Source organism: Mustela nigripes, chromosome 4 (genome assembly GCF_022355385.1).
Source record: "Mustela nigripes isolate SB6536 chromosome 4, MUSNIG.SB6536, whole genome shotgun sequence".
Classification (NCBI taxonomy): domain Eukaryota; kingdom Metazoa; phylum Chordata; class Mammalia; order Carnivora; family Mustelidae; genus Mustela; species Mustela nigripes.
The window spans coordinates 4,949,799-4,970,312 of record NC_081560.1 but is presented as its reverse complement, the minus strand read 5'-3'; the positions used below and the strand labels follow the sequence as shown (position 1 = coordinate 4,970,312).

Below are 20,514 nucleotides of genomic sequence, written 5' to 3'. Positions count from 1 at the left end.
CACTTAGCTTAATGCCTTCACGGTCCAACCTTGTCACAAGTGGCAGGATTTCCTTCATTTTTCCAGCTGATGCGTTAATAATATCCTGTCGTGTACATCCCTTCATCCGTCGGTGGACACTCAGGGCTGTTTCCACGTCTCGGCTATTGTAAATAACGCGGCAGTGCACGCGCAGTCCAAGTGACTCCTCAGGATCGCAGTTTCATTTCCTTCTGTATACCCAGAAGTGCAATCGCTCAATTAGTTCCATTTTATCATTTTTTGAGGAAAGTCCACAGTATTTTCTGTAGTGGGCTGCGCCAGTTTACATCCCCACAAACAGCACAAGGGTTGTTTTCTCCATATCCTCGCCAGCACTTCTTAGTTCTTGTCCTTTTTAACAATAGATACTCTACCGGGTGTGAAGTAGTATCATAACTGTGGTTTTGATTCACGGTCCCCTGATCATGAGTGATGCTGAGCCCGTTTTCATGTATCCCCCCCCCCCCCCAGCTGGGGGGAAGGGGCGGAGGGACAATGAGCCATTTTGCAGGCAGTCGCCCAAGTTTGGGTTGTAACACAGTTGCAAGTTTTTAACTTGTAACAACAAGTTGGGTTGTAACTGGAAATCCTCATGGCTGAATTGAGACAGTGTTTCCAACTTAAAGGAACTGTGAAACTTTCAATGAATCAAAGAGTAACCTGGGAAGTGTTGCACCAGCTCGGGTTTGTAACCAAGGGCAGGGAAAGGAACAGTCCTCCCTGTGGATTAAAAGGAACAGAATAGGGGTACCTGGGCAGCTCAGTGGGTTAAGCCTCTGCCTTCGGCTCAGGTCATGATCTCAGGGTCCTGAGATTGAGTCCCACGTTGGGCTCTCTGTTCAGCTGGGAGCCTGCTCCCCACCCCCCACCTCTCTGCCTGCCTCTCTGCCTACTTGTGATCTCTGTCTGTCAAATAAATAAATAAAATCTTCTTTAAAAAATGATTTAAAATACCAAGTAAATTGCACATAAGAATATTTGTAATTGAGTTAAAAAGTGGAGGATGTACTCTTTCTTTCCTAAGGATGTTTGTGGATTTATTGAGATAATTTACGTGCAATTCACCCATTAATGTATGCAATGCAGTGTTTTTTACTATATTCACGGGATTATGGAACCATCACCATGACCTAGTTTTAGAACGTTTTTTTGCAAAGAGACTCAATTGCCATCGCCTCTCCTCCCATTCCCCTTCCCCTCCACCAAATCCTCCAAAACCATTAATCTACCTTCTATACATTAATTTTTATTTACCTATTCTAGGCACTTCATTTAATGGAATTATATCCAAATGGTCTCTTGGGACTGGTTCCTTTCATTTAGCGTGATGTGTCCGTGTCATAGCAGGGGTCAGTATTTCATTCCCTCTTGTTGCCAAATAATGTCCCATTATGTGGATGTTTCCCATTTTGTTTCTCCATTCATCCAGTCATGGGCACTTGAGTTATGCCTCTTTTACTCTTAGGAAGAATATTGCTATGAGCATTCACGTACAAGACTTTATATAAACCTAAGTTTTCTTTCTTTGGGGTATTTGTGTTCCCACTGTGTAGAATGCTGGGCTGTATGGCAACTGTATGCTTAGCTTCTGAAGAACTACCACATAATGTTTGGAAGAGACTGAAACATTTTACATTGCTGTCAGCAATGGACAAGGGTTCCAATTCCTCCACAAATTCATTAACATCTGCGATTGGCTGCCTTTCTGATTATAGCCGTCCTAGTGGATATGAAATATTATCTCACTATGATTTTGTTAGCATTTTCCTAATGATTAAAGATGTTGAGCACCTTTTCATATGCTTATCAGCCATTTGTATATCTTCTTTGGGGAAATGTCTTTTCAAAGCCTTTGCCCATTTTTTTTTTTTTTTAAGTAGACCCCCCTCCTACCATGGAGCCCAACAGGGGGCTTGAACTCACAACCCTGATCAGAACCTGAGCCCAGATAAAGAGTAGGATGTTTCACTGACTGAGCCACCCAGGTGCCCCTCCTTTGCCCATTTTTTAAGTTAGGTTATCTTTTTTTATTATTATCGAGTTGTAAGAGTTCCTTACATATTCTGGATACAAGTCCTTTATCAAATGTGTGATTTTCAAATAATTTCTCCCATTTTGTGGATTTTTTTTCAACTTTATGGTGTCTGTTTAAGCCCAAAAAGTTTTTAATTTTTGTGAAGTCCTATTTATTTTTCCTTTTGTCATTTGTATTTTTGGTGTCACATCTAAGAAATCATCTAACCTGAGGTCAGCAGACGCTTCTGTTTTCTTCTAAGAGTTTTATAGTTTTAGTTCTGACATTTTAAATCTGTGATTCATTTGACTTAGTTTTTGTTTGCCATGAGGGGGCCCAACTTCATTGTTTTTCTTTTTCTTCTCTTCTCTTCTCTTTTCTCTTAAGCAGGCTCCATGCCCAGTGTGGAGCCCAGCACAGGGCTTGCACTCATGACCCTGAGATCAAGACTTGCGAGGAAATCAAGAGCCAGATGCTTAATCAACTGAGCCACCCAGGCGCCCCTCTTTTTCATGTGGATACCCAGATGTGTTGGGACCATTCACGGAAGAGATTCATTCTTTCCCCCATTGAACTGGCTGGGCAGCCTTTTCAAATGTCAACTAGCCACAAATATTTGGTTTATTTCTATACTCTCAATTCTATCCCTTTGATCTCTTCCTTATCCCTATGCCAGTGTCATACTGTTTTATTATTACAGCTTTGTAGTGGTTTTTGAAATCCAGAAGTCCTTCAACTTTGTTCTTTTTCAAGATCATTTTAGCTAATGTGGATTTCTCGCCTTTCTGTATGCATTTTAGGATCAGTTTCTTCAAAAGAACCAGGTGCAATTTTGATAAGAATTATACTGAGTCTATATCAGTTTGGAGATGAGACAACATTAAGTCTTCTGATCAACCGTGGAATGTTTCTCATACCTTCCCATGATTTTATCCAAACTCTGCACCTGAATTTTGAGGTCCCTTCCAATTTGAGTCCATGAAGGTAGTTTAACAACATGTATTCTTCAGTTTGGCCATGCCGATTGCCACCATGTTCTCTAAGCAGACGTTCATAAAACTTGAACTCAAGAGCAAAAATACTTAGCATGATTGTTTTTAATTAAAGCCCAACTCAGTTACACCTGCTTCTTCAGAATCTTCCCCAATCCATTCTCTAACCCACAATTCACCAGCTTCTTCTGAACATCTAGGGCACATCATGGTACATGACATGGTACCAAATAAAGTATGTGTTTCCAGTACCCACCTACCCCCAGTGAATCTGGAAGCACTTAAAAAGCCAAACACAGTAAATGCTTAACAGATACTCCTTGCACTGAACTTTGATTTGGGCTGTCAGCTGTCTTAAGCCATATGCACTAACACTAACCTGTTCTTGCCTCCTTAGGGGATGTGCTGGTGTTCCTGGATAGCCACTGCGAGGTGAATCGTGTGTGGCTGCAGCCTTTGCTGCATGCCATTGCCAAGGACCCCAGAATGGTGGTGTGTCCTCTGATAGATCCCATCGACCACGAGACCCTAGAGTACAGGCCATCTCCGGCAGTAAGGGGTGCTTTCAACTGGCATCTAGAGTTTAAATGGGATAACGTTTTCTCTTATGAGATGGATGGACCAGAAGGACCCACTAGACCCATCCGGTAGGACATCTCTTCAGGTTATGGGAATATGTATTGGGACCTAGGGAAAAAATAGAAGATTTCAGAGATGGTTCTTTCAGTTTCTTGGGCTTAATGAGAACTCTTTTGTTGTTTATCTTGTTTCTAAAAGTCTATAATAATAGAATTAGGTAGGTTTTTAGTTTCTTTGATTGGAAATGAGAATCTCAGTCCAGTTAAGAACACTGCCATGGACAGTGTCCCTCTGGTTTCAGGTGTCCGTCTTTAGAATGTGGACTTGGTTCTTAGGAGGAAATTGCATGTGGTCAATGAACAAAATTCTAGCACTGTGGATAGCCCAGAAAAGGTAGAAGTCTTGACTAAATTCATATATAAAACATTTATCTAAGTGCTTTCATCTATAATTTTATAGATATGAATACAATTTTCCTATTATTATCTCCTATTATTATTATTCCTATTATTTCAATTATTAGTCTTGGAAAATGTATTTCTAAATGAGAACAATTTGATGTTGTGACTTTCACTTCATCTGTGAGGCTATTTCCGAAGAGACTTCCTCCAGCCCCCCGCCCACCAACATTTACTGAGAACTGATGCCGGGCTCCACCTGTTCCTCTACTACCGACCTCTATGTTTTACAAATTACGCAAGTAAATTTTCTAACACCGTGGCCTAGCAAATCCTTGATCTTTGTCTCTGTTTTAGTTTAACTAGAGCTCTGGGAACTTGTGCAAGTTACTTTACCTCCCTGCACCTTATTTCCTTATGTGGGAGGTCTGGACGTTCGTCACACTTCACAGTGTTGTTGTGAGAATGACTTAGTATATATCAAAGCTTAGAACAGTATCTGTCCATGGTAAGTACTACATCAGTGTTTATCATTGTTAGCTATTATTATTCCTAAAGCCATGTCCTGGACCTTTCGTCTTCTAAATTACTGGATATCTGTCTCTTGGGCCACAGCCCAAGATGTTCCTAGTTTTTCCCTGCTATGCCCCACTCACACCTGCCCACCTACTCACTGGACATCATCAGGATCTCCAGTTCTTTGAGTTCTGTTTTTTTCCTCTCATGGTTTCTTTCTTCTCTATTTTTAAAGATTTTATTTATTTACTTGAGAGAGAGAGAGAGAGCACAAGCAGGGGGAGCAGCAGCAGGAGAGGGAGAAGCAGGCTCCTCGTTGGGCAAGGAGCCTGATGTGGGGTCCATCCCAGGACCCTGAGATCATGACCCGAGCTGAAGGCAGATGCTCAACTGAATCGAGCCCCCCAGGCGCCCCAATGATTTCATTCTCCTTCTGTGGCTTTTCTTGCGAGGACCTCCAGCCTGCCGCAGCAACCTTTTAAACCTCCAAGTCTGATCAAGTTCACCTTCTGCTTGCTTTGTTCCTTTAAAAGATGTGAGCCGATGCTTCATGCATGGTTGATCTCCAGCCTCAAGCTGGTCTGCCATCTCTTTATGCATTCATTCCCCACCCAGTGGGTGTTCCAAATCTTTATTACTTCCCTTGGTCCCAGTAACTGCCCCTGCCCTGAGCCCCTTACTCCTGGGACACAGCCTGGCCTCCAGATTCAAGGATGAAATAAACACTAAGAACCAGAAGGAGTAACTGGGAGATTATTTAGTACTTTATGCTGGAATCATAGTGGAGTACTATGCAGCCATGAAGCCTGACTACACCTGCGATCTGCCACTGCCTACTCTGATTCAGTGATTAACCAGCTCCAGGGGACTCAGCCTTTGTGATAACTCTCACAGGACATCTCTCCATCTCTCTGCCTGTCCCCATGGTCTAGGCCCTCACTGTCCTGGGTTTAGCCTCTACACTGTAAGGGACAAGCTGGCCTGGAGGCTCCACTCCCTCATGCCAGTTTCTCTGTGGCTACATTAAGTTTTCTTAAAACCCTACTTTGCAGATGTCACCAAATGTCTTTGTTTTTAGAGCAATAGAGCACTTCATGCACCTTCCAGTGTATAACTCATTTTTGCTCTGCTCCAACCACCACTTGTTAGCTGTTCAGGACTGCTGTGTACAGCTGTATAGGCTGTGTACTGCACATCTCCAGGAGGCCCTGTTCACAAAGATTATAGGCGGTTGGCATCCCCGGAGTTGTGCAATAAGGCAGCCCTCTGCTGGGCCATTTGCCTCATAGCTTCACTATCTTCATCTGTAAAATGATGATAATAAAATGCATACCTCTCGAGATTATTGAAGAGATTAAATTGGCCAATGCTTGTAAAGAACATAACCCAATGCTGGGGGGTTGGGGGTAGGAATAAGGTGGTTGGGTGATGGACACTGAGGGAGTGTATGTGCTATGGTGAGTGCTGTGAAATTTGTAAGCCTAATGAGTCACAGACTTGTAACCCTGCGCAAATAATACATTTTACATTAATAAAAGTAATTTTTTAAAAAGAACATAACCTAAGGGCTGACACAGGGGAAGTGATCAGTATAAATGGTTGCTATTTTACTGTTGCAGACTTCAGAATGAGTGGGGTAGGGAGGGGCAGAGGGCGAGGGAGAGAATCCCGAGCTGATTGCAGGGAGCCTTACACAGGGCTCGATCGCATGACCCTGAGATCATGACCTGAGCTGAAATCAAGAGCTAGGTGCTTAACCGACTGAGCCACCCAGGCACCCCTCAGACTTCAGAATGAAAAGGAGTAAAGATACTCTTCATTTAGGGATGCCTGGGTGGCTCAGTTGGTTAAGCAGCTGCCTTCAGCTCAGGTCATGATCCCGGCATCCTGAGATCGAGTCCTGCATCGGGCTCCTTGCTCGGCGGGGAGCCTGCTTCTCCCTCTGCCTCTGCCTGCCATTCTGTCTGCCTGTGCTCGCTCTCTCCCCCTCTCTCTCTCTGATAAATAAATAAAATCTTAAAAAAAAAAAAAAAGACTATCGGTTCTTTAAAAAAAAAAAGATACTCTTCATTTAAACAACATTAAATATGTAAAAATAATGATTTACTCAAAAATTTTTTAAAAAGCATCAATATTTGGAGTTCATCTCAAAATGAACTTGTTTAATTTAAAATGAAGTTACTTTCAGTAAGAAGTTGTTGCAGTGTTACATTTACAAAAAAATTAACATAATTTTATAGTATTTCCCTGTATCACATATCAGGTATGCTTTAGGCTCTAAAAATTTCAATAGGAAAACTACTCCTGGTATTTGCTAAGTAGTAACATTTTTGGAATTTGATTACACTATGTGTATAGATATAGTCACACATGCTTTTGAAAATGATTTGACATTATATTAATATACATTAAAATTAATACATTAATATACATTAAAAATCTTATAAATGTTATTCTTCAATGCAATAATTCCACTTCTTGAAACACTTCCCTAAGGAGTTAATGAGAAGTAAGTACAGAGACATCTATCACATCGACATTTATATTAGTTAAAAAAGAAAAACAACATAAATGTTCAATAGCGAAATGGTTAAAAAGTATATTCATACTTTGTAGAATATTACCTAAAGTTTTTTGAAAGCTAATTACTATAAGAGGAAAATTCTCACAATATGCTAAATAAAAAATTAAGCCATTAAAAAACTTAGCATGATACCAGTCATTTATAGAATATGTATCATACATGATACATGTGTTATAATGTACAGTTCACCTTGAACAACACAGGAGTTAGACACACTGACCACCCCATGCAGTCAAAACTCTGAATGTAGCTTTTGATGCCCCAATTCTCTATCGACTAAGAGCCTAGTGTTGACTGAAAGCCTTACTGATACCATGACAGTTGACACCTCATATGTTGTATGCCCCGTGCATTATGCATTGTATATCCTGGGTATATACTGTATATACTGTGAATCCTCCCTTGGACTCCAGATCAGTACAATCTCCAGGTCTTCCTTCTAACCACCCCCCACACCATCTGCTCACTCCCATCTCCTTTGCCGATTCCTCGATTCCTCATCTTCTCTCCAACCTCAGTTCTGGGATCCTCTTCTCCGCCTCCCCACACCCACGAAGCGCTTCTTGCCCATCTTAAGCTGAGGACTCCTAGAGTTCTGTCTCCAGCCCCGGCCGCTTGCCCAGTGCCAGACTCTTCCCTCCAACTGCCTACTGGCATCTCCACTTGAATGCTGACTCCACACCTCAAGCATGTCCCCAGCTGAATCTTTCCACCAAAATCTACCCCCACCCCCAGCATCCCCATCTCAGTGCACGGCAACTCCCCCTTCCAGGTACCCAGGCCAAAATGCTGGGGTTGGCCTTCACTCTGCTCCTCCTCCTCCACCACATCCCACTCGTAAGTGAAACTGCTGGTTCCATCTTCAAAATACATCAGGAGTTGGATCACATCTCATTCACCGCTGGACCCTTATCCACAGTCCCATCCTCTTCCTCCAAGGCCATGGTGACGCTGGGGTCCCTCTTGCCACCCTTGCCCCCGTACGAGCTGGGACCTTGACCTGTTGATTCACTAATTTATCTCTAACCCATCATAGGTGTTTAATACCTACTTTTTAAAAAAGTGAATAAGTAGAGGAACATGTAATCATTTTCAAACTACTTACTTTGGTGTTATTGGGCCCTGCTATTGGTGGACCAAAAAAAGATGCTTTGTAACATTGTGTTTTTCCCAAAAGTAAATGTAACACACTTAATGTACTTGGAAAGGGAGATTTGTAAACTCTAATCTCAATTCAATATTTGTTCCCGGGGGGGGGGGGTACTCAAATTCTAAAGATGATGTTCCCTCTCAAGAAGAAGACAACATTTATTTTTTTTTAATATTTTTTTTAATTTTTATTATTATTTTTTTTAAAGATTTTATTTATTTATTTGACAGACAGAGATCACAAGTAGGCAGAGAGGCAGGCAGAGAGAGAGAGAGAGAGACAGAGAGGGGGAAGCAGGCTTCCTGCGGAGCAGGGAGCCCGATGCGGGGCTTGATCCCAGGACCCGGAGATCATGACCCGAGCCGAAGGCAGCAGCCCAAACCACTGAGTCACCCAGGAGCCCCTTTTTAAAATTTTTTAAAATTTATTTTCAGCGTAACAGTATTCATTGTTTTTGCACCACACCCAGTGCTCCATTTAGAATATGTCACTATACAATTCGTTTGAGAGCTAAGTAAAAGTTACTGCGGGGGTGCCTGGGTGGTGGAGTTGGTTAAGTGTGGTACTCTTGATTTTGCTTAGGTCATGTTCTCCTAAATATATATTAACAATTTTGTATCAGTATTGTGCTCTTTTCTAGTTTTTATGTTACTGCTAATATTCAGTATACTTTTGGCAAAAAAATTCAGAATGACCGAGTCTGTGATTTAATACTGACGTGTCCTTTCTAGGTCGCCTGCAACGGCTGGAGGAGTTTTTGCTATAAACAGGCATTATTTTAACGAGATTGGACAGTACGACAGGGACATGAAACTCTCAGGAGCAGAAAATTTGGAACTTTCACTAAGGGTAATTCAGACTTGGCTTTTTAAATCATTACCTTTGTTCAGAGAGCGCAAACACTGACGTCAGACTGGTTGTTTTCCTGCGTGCGCATCGGGTACCATTCCCACATCCTGTGAAACAAATGACCCGTGGGACTCCTCACTGAGTATGACAAGAGTTAGTAAAATACCAGCTTTTATTACCTTATGTTTTGTTATTTCTAATATATGGCATATCACATTAATGTTTTTATTTATCTGTGGAAGCTCTTCTTTATTACACTGATTGTCTTGGTGGTTGTGGTGTAGTGAAAATAACAGCATTAGGCAGTAGGGGACTTGGGTGCCACTAACTCTGCGGGCTATCTCAGGCCTCAGTTTCCCCATCTGCAAATTGAGAAGACTTGGTAGGGGGTGTCTAGGTTGTCTCTCAACCCTTGAATCCCAGGATACCTGCTACAACATGAGTGGAACTTGAAAACATTACAGTGGGTGAAGGAAGTCAGACACAAAAGCCCACATATTTATATGAATAAGTCCTCTCCTAGGAAATGTGCAAACTAAGTAAATTCATAGAAGCAGAATGTAGATTAGTGGTTGCCAGAAGCTTGAGGAAAGAGAATGAGTGCTGATGGGTGCCAGGGCTATTTCTGGAAGTGGTGAGAATGTTCCAGAATGAGATAGAAGTGCTGGTTGGACAAGCTCATGAAAATACCCAGAGTCACTGAATCGTACACTGCAAAAGGGTGAATTACATCTCAAATCTAAAAGTAGATTTGACTTTTAAATATTCCCGTGATATTAGATCACTAGTCATTAGGCATCAGAATGGGTCCCAGCTCTGTTGCTAACTTGCTGTAAAATTGTGGAGCAGCCATTAGTTTTTCTAATTCCCTACTTTCTCACCTGGTAAATAGGAACAAATATAAATGCCATTCTCAGAATTTTGTGGAGATTCTTGCATTTTTGTGGGTTTTTAAAATTTTATTTAAATTGCAGAATAGTTAACACAGTGTTTTATAGTTTCAGTTGTACAATATAGGGATTCAGCAATTCCAGACCTCACCTGGTGCTCATCAGAACACGCGCCCTCCTAATTTCATCACCTGCTTCCCCCACCCCCACCCTCTCCCCTCCGGTGACCACCAGTGTATTCCCTAGAGTTAAGAGTCTGTTTCCTAGTTTTTCTCTCTCTCCCTCCCTCTTTCTCTCTCTCTCTCTTTTCCTTTAGTCATTTGTTCTGTTTCTTCAATTGCAAATTTGTGAAGAGTTAATGAAATAATTGGGGTAGAGAAGAAAGTACAAAGTAGATATGCCAGGAGAGAGTCTAAAGAAAATACAAAGGTGCCATTCAGATGTTTATTTTGTGTTTATCATAGGTAAGTTTTGGTTTTTGACTAGATTCTTTTAAAAATTTATTTATTTATTTTTTAAATTTCTTTTCAGTGTTCCAGAATACATTGTTTATGCACCACACCCAGTGCTCCATGCAGTCTGTACCCTCCATAGTACCCACTGCCAGCCTCACTCAACCCCCCACCTCTCTCCCCTCCAGAACCCTCAGTTTGTTTCTCAGAGTCCATAGTCTCTCATGGTTTGTCTCCCCCTTCCAATTTCCCCCAACTCCCTTCTCCTCTCCATCTCCCCATGTCCTCCGTGTTATTCCTTGTGTTCCACAAGTAAGTGAAACCATATGATAATTGACTCTCTCTGCTTGACTTATTTCACTCAGCACAATCTCCTCCAGTCCCGTCCATGTTGCTACAAAAGTTGGGTATTCCTCCTTTCTGATGGCTGAGTAACATTTCATTGTATACATGGACCACATCTTTTTTTTTTTTAATTTCTTTTCAGTGTAACAATACATTGTTTATGCACCACACCCAGTGCTCCATGCAATATGCCACCACCAGGCTCACCCCACCTCCCACCCCCTGCCCCTGCAAAACCCTCAGATTATTTTTCAGAGTCCATAGTCTCTCATGGTTCATCTCCCCTTCCAATTTCCCTCAACTTTCTTCTCCTCTCCATCTCCCCATGTTCTCCATCTTATTTCTTATCCTCCAAAATAAGTGAAACCATATGATAATTAACTCTCTCTGCTTGACTTATTTCACTCAGCATAATCTCCTCCAGCCCCGTCCATGTTGATACAAAAGTTGGGTATTCATCCTTTCTGATGGAGGCATCATACTCCATAGTGTATATGGACCAAATCTTCCTTATCCATTTTCGTTGAAGGGCATCTTGGTTCTTTCCACAGTTTGGCGACTGTGGCCATTGCTGCTATGAAAGTTGGGGTACAGATGGCCCTTCTTTTCACTACATCTGTATCTTTGGGGTAAATACCCAGTAGTGCAATTGCAGGGTCATGGGGAAGCTCTATTTTTGATTTCTTAAGGAATCTCCACTGTTTTCCAAAGTGGCTGCATCAACTTGTATTCCCACCAACAGTGGAAGAGGGTTCCCCTCTCTCCACATCCCCTCCAACACATGTTGTTTCCTGTCTTGCTAATTTTGGCCATTTTAACTGGTGTAAGGTGGTATCTCAATGTGGTTTGGATTTGAATCTCCCTGATGGCTAGTGATGATGAACATTTTTCCATGCCATTTGTATGTCTTCTTTGGAGAAGTGTCTGCTCATGTCGTCTGCCCATTTTTTGACGTGATTATCTGTTTTGTGTGTTGAGTTTGAGGAGTTCTTTATAGATCTTGGATATCAGCCCTTTGTCTGTAGTGTCATTTGTGACTATCTTCTCCCATTCCGTGGGTTGCCTGTTTTGTTGACTGTTTCCTTTGCTCTGCAGAAGCTTTTGATCTTGATGAAGTCCCAAAAGTTCATTTTCACTTTTGTTTCCTTTGCCTTTGGAGACATGTCTACAAAGAAGTTGCTGTGGGTTTTTGACTAAATTCCAATAGACTTTTTATCATGGTTACTTTGGAGCGCCTGGCTGGCTCTCTCAAAAGAGCCTGCAACTCTTGATCTCAGGGTTGTGAGTTCGAGCCCCATGTTGGGTGTAGAGGTATCTTAAATAAATAAGTTCAAATCTTGGTTGAGCTTTAGCTTTCTTGCAGGTAAAATGAAAAAACAGGGTCCTTATTACCATGCAGTAAACAGATACTTTCTGGAAGGTGCTTAATACGCGAGAGCCGTAATGATTCTATGTTGCCCTCTGTTCTTATACTCTGTGGTCGTCCACAGAGACCAGCCTCTGAATGCACATATTATCTTAGCGGGTATTAAATTGTGTGCTGTATTTGCTTTTTGTGTTTTATTTTTCTGATTTTTTTTTCTTTGCAGCTGCTGTTATGTTTTGGATTTGGTCTCCCTCTTCCTCCTTTTGGCTTGTTACTTTGTTCACTTGCTCCAAGCTCTCTTAAGCACAGGCTTCTTTCATAGTGCTTCAGGTACGTTATTGCAAATATGAAAATATCTGGAACAAGATCTTCTTCCTTTTAAGGCCCTGTTTGGCAGTGTATGGGAAGTGTGTTGTTTTCATTGCCTCTCCCCGCCCCCATCACGTGTTCCCTTCTGATCCCAGCATTATTTTCTAATGTTCTCGTCTTTGGTACTTTTCACTGTTTGGCTGATGATTCCTTGTTTTATTGTATGGCTCTCTGTGAATATGGCATAGGGCATATTAGGTCCCCTTTTCAGGACCTAATATCTTAATGAGCACATTCTTGTGTCTCAAGAACATCAATTTAGTGAACAACACATGCATATTTGAAGAGGGAGTGTATTCCTTCTTCTGGTTCTATATTCCCTCCAGATAGCAAATAACAGTTAACGTATCATTCAAATGTATTAATTTTCCTTGCTTCCATTTTCTCAACTACTCCACTTCTAATGGCCTCTTCATATTTTTTAAGTATGTATGGGTCTCTCTCTTCATAAACATGTAAATTAATAAACAGGAGGCGTACTCTCTTGACACTGGCTGCGGTCTCTAACCAGGATAAGTAACCCTGTGCTTCCGGACAGTTCCATTCCGGGAACTGTCACCAGTTTAATACTGATGTCCCTAATGGATGGCTTTTGTTCCTCTGTGTCCTGGAGGTCACTGCAACATTTGATGCTGTTGGCTGGTTTTTTCCAGACGTTTTCTTGGAGTTTAGAACATTGCTCCTGGTTCCTCTTCCACAACTCTGTTCTGTGTCTGCAGGAGTATCTTCTGTTCATCCTAGAAGCGTGGGTGTCCCCAAGACTGGTGCTCTTGTCAGCTGTCCCTTTTTGCCCCATGTGCTCCTCGGGACTCAGGGCTGACCTCAGCTGTCTTGCACGTGTGAAGCCACATTGGTGGTTAATAACAGTGTGATATTTCCTTACCCGGTGGGGAAGAACTTCAACTCTGAGCTGACTGAATATCACCCATAGGCAGCCCACCCAGCAACTAAAGGGATCGTGTTTGGCAGGGCAGGGGCATGGGACCCGTTGTCACACCTCTGTTCTGATCAACCTGGGTCTGTGTCATACCTTACTGAGATTTTTCAGGGCACCACCCCTGCATCAACTCCCATGGCTCTCACTAACACCTGGGTGGTGACAGTACCCCAGTCTACCCTTGTTTAGGGTGAAGATGCTGTGAAGAGTTCTCGTTAGGTCCAGTGTAGCCCTCATGTAGGAGCACTTGCTGTGTTGGGCTATGCTATACTCCGGGCATTGAGAAGAAGGCAAAGCCCTCATCCGTCCATCCATCCACCCATCCATCCATCCATCCATTCACTCACTCATCAATACCGAGAGCCTGTTACGTGCAAAGTGCTGTGCTAGTACTAAATTTAGTGGCGCACAGAGCAAACGCGGCTCATGAGAGCAGGAACCCCCACGTGCTGAAGTGGAGAGAGGTGATTAGTTATTTCTGTTTGATAGATGCATAGAGACATACAGAGCACCACGAGATCAGATGAAAGGGGAATCCAGCCTGTGTTGGGGAGCCATGTGTCTTCAGTGGCTTCCCTGCAGAAATGGCATTTTTAAGTTACGGGGTAAAGGAAAAAGATGCATTTCATTTATTGGATGAGGTCTTATGTATGACACGCGCTGCTCCGGGATCTAACAGGTGTTAACTTATTTAATGTTCCCAACAAGCCTGTGAGCTACATGCGTGATGTCCTTAGAGTGGAGGAGCTGGAGCGCAGAGTGCTGGAGGAACTTGCCTTGATTCAGGGAACTCGTAGGTGTCTGCTCCAGACCTGTGTGTCCTGCTTGGTTCTGTCTACTCAACTTCAGGTCTGGAGACCTCGCCAGCTTGGTTCTATTCTGTCTCTAGGTCATTTCTCTCTGGAAGCTTCCAGAGCTCTGAATTTGTCTTAGTTGCCTGCTGTGCTCACTCCGGAGAAGGGATGGGATCTGCGGCTTCACCCGCAGCCTCAGGAGGCTTCTCCTAACCCAGGCTGCAGATCCACACTTCCATTTCCTGGCGGAGGGCAGGCTGGCCTCCAGCAGCCCCCAACAACCTGCGTGGCTTGGCGCTCCATCCTGGAGGCCCCAGATACGGGCAAGATGCCCTGCTCCAGCCCCGGAGCCCTGCTGTATCCTCTGAGCATCACCTGCCTCACTATGGGACAGGACCTCTTAGGTATTGAAGCCAGCTTAGATGCCGCCCAAGGTGGCCACACCTCTTCGGATGCTTCGATTAGAAAGCAAACTGTGTGCTGGCGATAAAGGGCGGATCACATTCTTAGAGTCTGCATAAGGGGGATGGGTCATGCTCCTTGGAAGCCCCCTGCTCTCTGACCACAGCTTACCATGGTCACCGTTGCTCCAGATTGCCTCCTCTCTTGGGTTTCCCCAAGACCCTCTTTCTCTTCTCCATCCTCTCAGTAACCTTATCCACACTGGAATGACTTGAATGACTACAGGCTGATGACATAGTTCTCGCTCCTCCCCAGATCTTTCTGTGCCATCATCTTGTACATCTAATGGCCTATAGGTGATTGTCCTGTAGGTTGAATATCCCATGGGTATCCTAAACCCAACATTTCGAAAATGGAGCCCTTTCTACCCCCTCGAACCCATGCCTCCTCCCTTGTTCTTTCCCTCTCTGGATGGATGACATGCTGCCCTCCCCCTGCCTGCAACCATCCATCCCGTATCCCCCCAGAGCACCTTCTTGGTCTCCACTCTCCCTTTCATGCCTCTCTTTCTCCCACCAGCTATGGTTAGATCTGGGTCTGAGTCATCACTCACCTCCGTCCACTTTGCTCTTTCCCACCTCCACAGTCCATCTCACAGCTTTGATGTACTCTCTTCAGGAAGGTGTCCTTGACCTTATGACCACTCTCCCTGCATGCCCATGCACACGCACACGCACACGCACACGCACGTGCACACGCACGCGCACAAGTCTGGGGTCCCTTCTCCTGTGTGTGCTCATGCATGAGAGCGCATGCTTTATTTTTCTTTTTTTGAGTAGACAGTACCATAACAGCACCTGTTCTAGTGTACCAAGTTCAGGGCAGGCTCTGTGGGCATACAACCTGTGTGGTTGCCTGTGGGGGCACGTTTGGAAGGACCCCACACTTGGTGGAATATTCCACGGTTGCCTTCCTGAAATTTGTTACAATTTTTGAATCAGAGACTCCATTTTTATTTTGTGCTGGATGCCCATCAGTCTGTGTACTGACCAGGCGGTGAGCCCCACAAGGGCAGGAACACGGTCTGACTTGTTCACATCTGGGTCCCAGAGCACCTAGTATGTTTGCCACATAAGAAGTGGTTGGGAAATATTTACAAATGGTTGAACTGGTTGGAGTCTAGGAAGCCTGATCATGTATAAATGATCAGAATAATCATTGTGTGTATCCACTGGGGCGACGCACATCAAGCATTTAAAACAGTGTCTGCCACCCAATGAGCCATCGGCCGATATTGGTTCCTTTCTTTCTACGCGACAGCCATCCCAGAGTCCTCATTTAAAGTGGTATCTGGCTAGCAGCCTCTCCTCACTTTCTGCTGAGAAGTTTCTTGAGACTGGAGAAGGCGGGATAGACTAGAAAATAAATCTGATGGACTGCCTGAATCTGGAAGGCAGCGCTGTAACTGTGAGGCCAATGGAACAGCCTGAGAAAATTCTACCCTGGTTTTTGTCACATGGGGTACCCCTACGTCACCTCATGAAAACAAATACAGATTACAGAAGAAAGAAAATACTTCGTAATGCCCTGATTTCCGCCTACAGACTCAGAAAATAGGCAGCTTTCCAACCCATATGTGTCAGTGGAGAAGGGCCAGTGAGGCTGGGCCATGATGCAAGGAGAGAAGGATAAGGGAAGGCTGGAGAGGGGCAAGGGCAGGATGCCCCAGAGCCTTGTGAGGATTTAGGTTGTATCTTATGCATGGTGGAAAGCTGCAGGTAGGTTTTAGGCAGGACAGTGATGGAGATGAACAAAGTAGGGGATAAGCAGGGAGAGCAGGAGCTTCTTGTGATGATCTGGACAAAGGGTGGCCTTGGATGGAACTAGAGCAGTTGTAATGGAGGCAGGAAGACTGGACAGATTCCAGGCATAGAGTGGATGGAACTAAGAGACTGAGCAGGTAAGATGGATGTTAAGACAAAGCGGTGTCCCAGACAGGCCATTATCAGTCGGCTAATGTCATGATGACGCTATGTTACAAACCAGCTGAACACTGAATCACTTAGACCAATAAGCGTTAGGTTGTTTCTTACATATGTTCATGGGCTGGCGAGGGGGACTCTGCCTCTTAGATGGTCTGGGCTTGGCTCTATCTAGTCTTTGACTTCAGGTCAATTCATCATTCTATGAGTATTAGAATTCTACTTGTGTAAAAAAAAATTCTATTCATGTTCTACTAGTATTACTATTCTACTAGTATTTGGGGTTACTAGATTATTAGTGGTGACTAGTAGCAACCCAGCATATTCTTTTCATTTGGATGGGCAAGGATGCAAAAGTCAAGCCAGACCACAAAACATATTTAAAGCTTCAGCATGCATCATGTCTACTCCCATTGTGTTGGCCAAGGCAACAGAGGGACAAGCCCAAAGTCAGGATGTCCAAAAAATAAACTTTGCCCCAAAGTGAGGGACGGGAGAGTGAACTAATATTTGCTGAAAGATAATTCCATTATCACACCAAGTTTCTGGAATAAACAACCAAGTGTATGGAGGTCTGTTTTACTTAATGAGTAAAACTAAAGTTAAGAGAAAAAAAGTCCCCTCATGTATCAGTTAGCTTTTGCTGTATAACGAACTATCACGAAACACAGTGGCTTAAAACAGCAGTTCTAATTTCTCATAATTCACTGTGTTGCCAAAGTGGCTTTTCCAGTCAGAGACAGGATGGCTGGTTTCTGCTGATATTGCCTATACATCTGTGTTCATCCAGAGGCTCAGCTGGGGCTGATGAGTCTACGATGACATCATTTGCATGTCTGGACATTTGCCGAGTGATCGCTGTGGCAGTGGAGATGACTTGCCATTTGTGTCTTACATCAGTCAGGCTAGCTCAGGCTCATTTCCAGTGAGATGGTCACAAGGTTCCCAAGAGTAGCAAATGAAGTCCCATGCAGCAAACACTTTAAGCATCTGTTTGTGTCACATTTGTTAAGGTTGCATTGGCCAAAGCAAATCATGTGGCCAAGGCCAGACTTAAGAGGTGGAGAAATAAGCTTTACCTCTTGATGGAATGAGGGACAATCTTACATTGCACAGAAATGTGCATAGAGGAATGAAGAGGTGTAGCCATTCTGGCAACCGACCACACTTCACTACAGCAGAGATGCATGCTGATTTATAAACAGAAACTCTAAGCATTTTATAAGCATCAAATTATCTAATGTTCATAGCAATCCCATGAGGTGGGTACTTACTCTCACTCTGCAGTTGAGGAAACTGAGGCACAAGTAGGTTGAGTAACTGCAGTAACTTGCCTTCGTTCATACAGCTGATGGAGGACTCGAGCTATACTGAGCGTCCCAGAGTCTGTGTTCTTACCCACTGTGTTAGCTTAACTTTCAGTGGGGTGCCAGAGCTGTTATTACTACTACTACTACTACTACGACGACGACGACGACGACTAATAATAATAATAATAATAATAATAACAGTAGAGACAGGGAGCTGGATGGACAACTTCCAGCAGAACTTCTGAGGAAGCAAACGGACCACTGTCTACACGGACAGTGAGCCCAGTAAAATATATGTCCAGACAGATCATGTCCCTCTAGAGAATGAATCAAGAGTAAGAGAACAAATACATGAGCCCTAGGAAGATTAAGCTAAATTGCTGTAGTTTCCTTCAATTTGATTTTTTAAAAATATTTTATTTATTTATTTGACACAGAGAGAGAGATCACAAGTCAGCAGAACTGCAGGCAGTGGAAGAGGGAGAAGCAGGCTCCCCGCTGAGCAGGGAACCTGATGCAGGACTTGATCCCAGGACCCTGGGATCGTGACCTGAGGTAAAGGCAGCTGCTTAGCCGACTGAGCCAGCCAGGTGCCCACAATTTGATTTTTTCTAAAAGATTTATTTATTCATTCACTCCAGGGGGGTGGGAGAGAGTCAGAGGGAAAGACACAATTCCAAGCAGACTCCAAAGTCAGGGTGGCGTCCAATGTAGGACTCAATCCCACGACCCCGAGATCATGACCAGAGCCAAAACCAAGAGTCAGATGTGCTCACCGGACTGTACCACTCAGGCACCGCATGATTTTTTAGAATGTTTTTTCATAAAATTTTTAGTTTTGTACCTCTTCTATCACTTTGATTACTTTTATTTTCTATTCTGTATGCCAGATTTCTTTTCTAATCAAGAAACATTTAAAACATAATAAACAGTGCTTTCTCCAGTCTAATTATCAAACAGATACTAATGATCTTCCAAATATCCTTAAGTTCTCACTTAAAAAAAAGAGAATAAAACATAATAAATAGCTAGTAGTGATTAGCTTTTGATATATAACAAAGTGCCCCCCAAATAGTATCTTAAGTGAACAACTGTGTAGTTCTCAATTTCAGATGAAAATGAGATCCAGGGGTGCCTTGGTGTCTCAGTCAGTGAAGCATCTGCCTTTGGCTCAGGTCATGATCCCAGGGTTCTGGGATCGAGCCCCACATCTGGTTCCCTGCTCGGGGAACCTCTGCCTGCTGCTCCCCCTGCTATGCTCTCTTTCTCTGTCAAATAAAAATCTTTTTAAAAACGTTTTATGAAGTGTTTAAAGTACAAAAAAGAGGCATCATCGAATTTAGCCCTGATCAGTATTTTCTTGCTACCTGCTAACATCCAGTAACACTTAGTCATGCTCAGAACATCATTGTGAATATTTGAAGACAAAGTATTTTTCCACTTTTTATATAATCAGCATCAGAATAGATCACATATGGGGGACCTGGTTGGCTCAGTGGGTTAAGCATCTGCCTTTGGCTCAGGTCATGATTCCAAGGTCCTGGGATCAAGTCCTGCATCAGCTCCCTGCTCAGTGGGAAAACTACTTCTCCCTCTCCCTCTGCCTGCTGCCCCCTTGCTTGTGCTCGCTCACTCTCTCTCTCAGTCAAATAAATAAATAAAATTTTTTTAAAAAAGAACAAAACAAAAACAAAGAATTATTTTTTATGAGGGAGACAGAATTACTTTGTATTTGGAGTGCTGACTCGGAAGCCAAACTTCCTGAGTTTAAACCCTGCACACTCTGTCACTGGGCAAGTTTCTTATTCAACGTATGTATGAGTTTCTTTATCTGTAAAGTGGGGATAACCACAGTATCCACATTATAGGGTTGTTGTGAGGCTTAAATGAACAATCTAAGACATGTTAGCTATTCCTATGTTTGTTTTAAAAAAAAAAGATTCTGCAGTTGCCTAGTACTACTAGCAAACATGCATTAATGTTTTTCGGTTTCATCTAGATCTGGGTGTGTGGAGGCCAACTTTTCATACTCCCCTGCTCGAGAGTGGGACTCATCAATAAGCCGCGCTTTCCAGGTCGACCTGGTTTTATGAAATCCGTGACCTATAACAATCTCAGATTGGTGCACGTTTGGCTGGACCAATACAAGGTGAAGGAAACGTCTCTGATTTGGAAAGACAAGCAAGAGTACAGAATGGGATTGCCCTAAAGACACCTGCTACTACTACCTTTCCAGATAGGAAGTTTTGGGGGTTTTCCCTCTATTTCCTTAAATTAGCCGCCAGCCACTCATCTGCCTTCCCAGACCCTATTCTCAATTGGTTCATTTGAACCTACTGCCCTGGAGCATTACTTTTTAATTTCTAGGGAAACTCAAGTTTCTCAGAAGAAAATCAACCACCACCGGGAGTTTGTTTGGCCCAGATCTACTTCCCCCCGCCAAGCAGTGCCCCTCTGAAGCAGCACTCCCTGCCCTCCTCCCCACAGGCAGCTCCCCAGATTCTCTTCCTCTACTACCAAGTTCTCAAGGGATGCAGCTGCTGTGATCTGGAGACCACGTGAGA

At 43.3% G+C, this 20,514-nt stretch overlaps 1 protein-coding gene across 1 annotated transcript in view; it reads left to right on the top strand.

The window, feature by feature from the left end:
• Positions 1-20,514, top strand: part of GALNTL5 (polypeptide N-acetylgalactosaminyltransferase like 5) — a 44,430-nt gene that overhangs the window by 21,455 nt on the left and 2,461 nt on the right. The window contains exons 5-7 of the mRNA XM_059396063.1: positions 3,425-3,674; positions 8,986-9,103; positions 19,950-20,099. Coding sequence (XP_059252046.1) covers positions 3,425-3,674; positions 8,986-9,103; positions 19,950-20,099 — 518 coding nt within the window. The remainder of the gene's footprint in view (positions 1-3,424; positions 3,675-8,985; positions 9,104-19,949; positions 20,100-20,514) is intronic.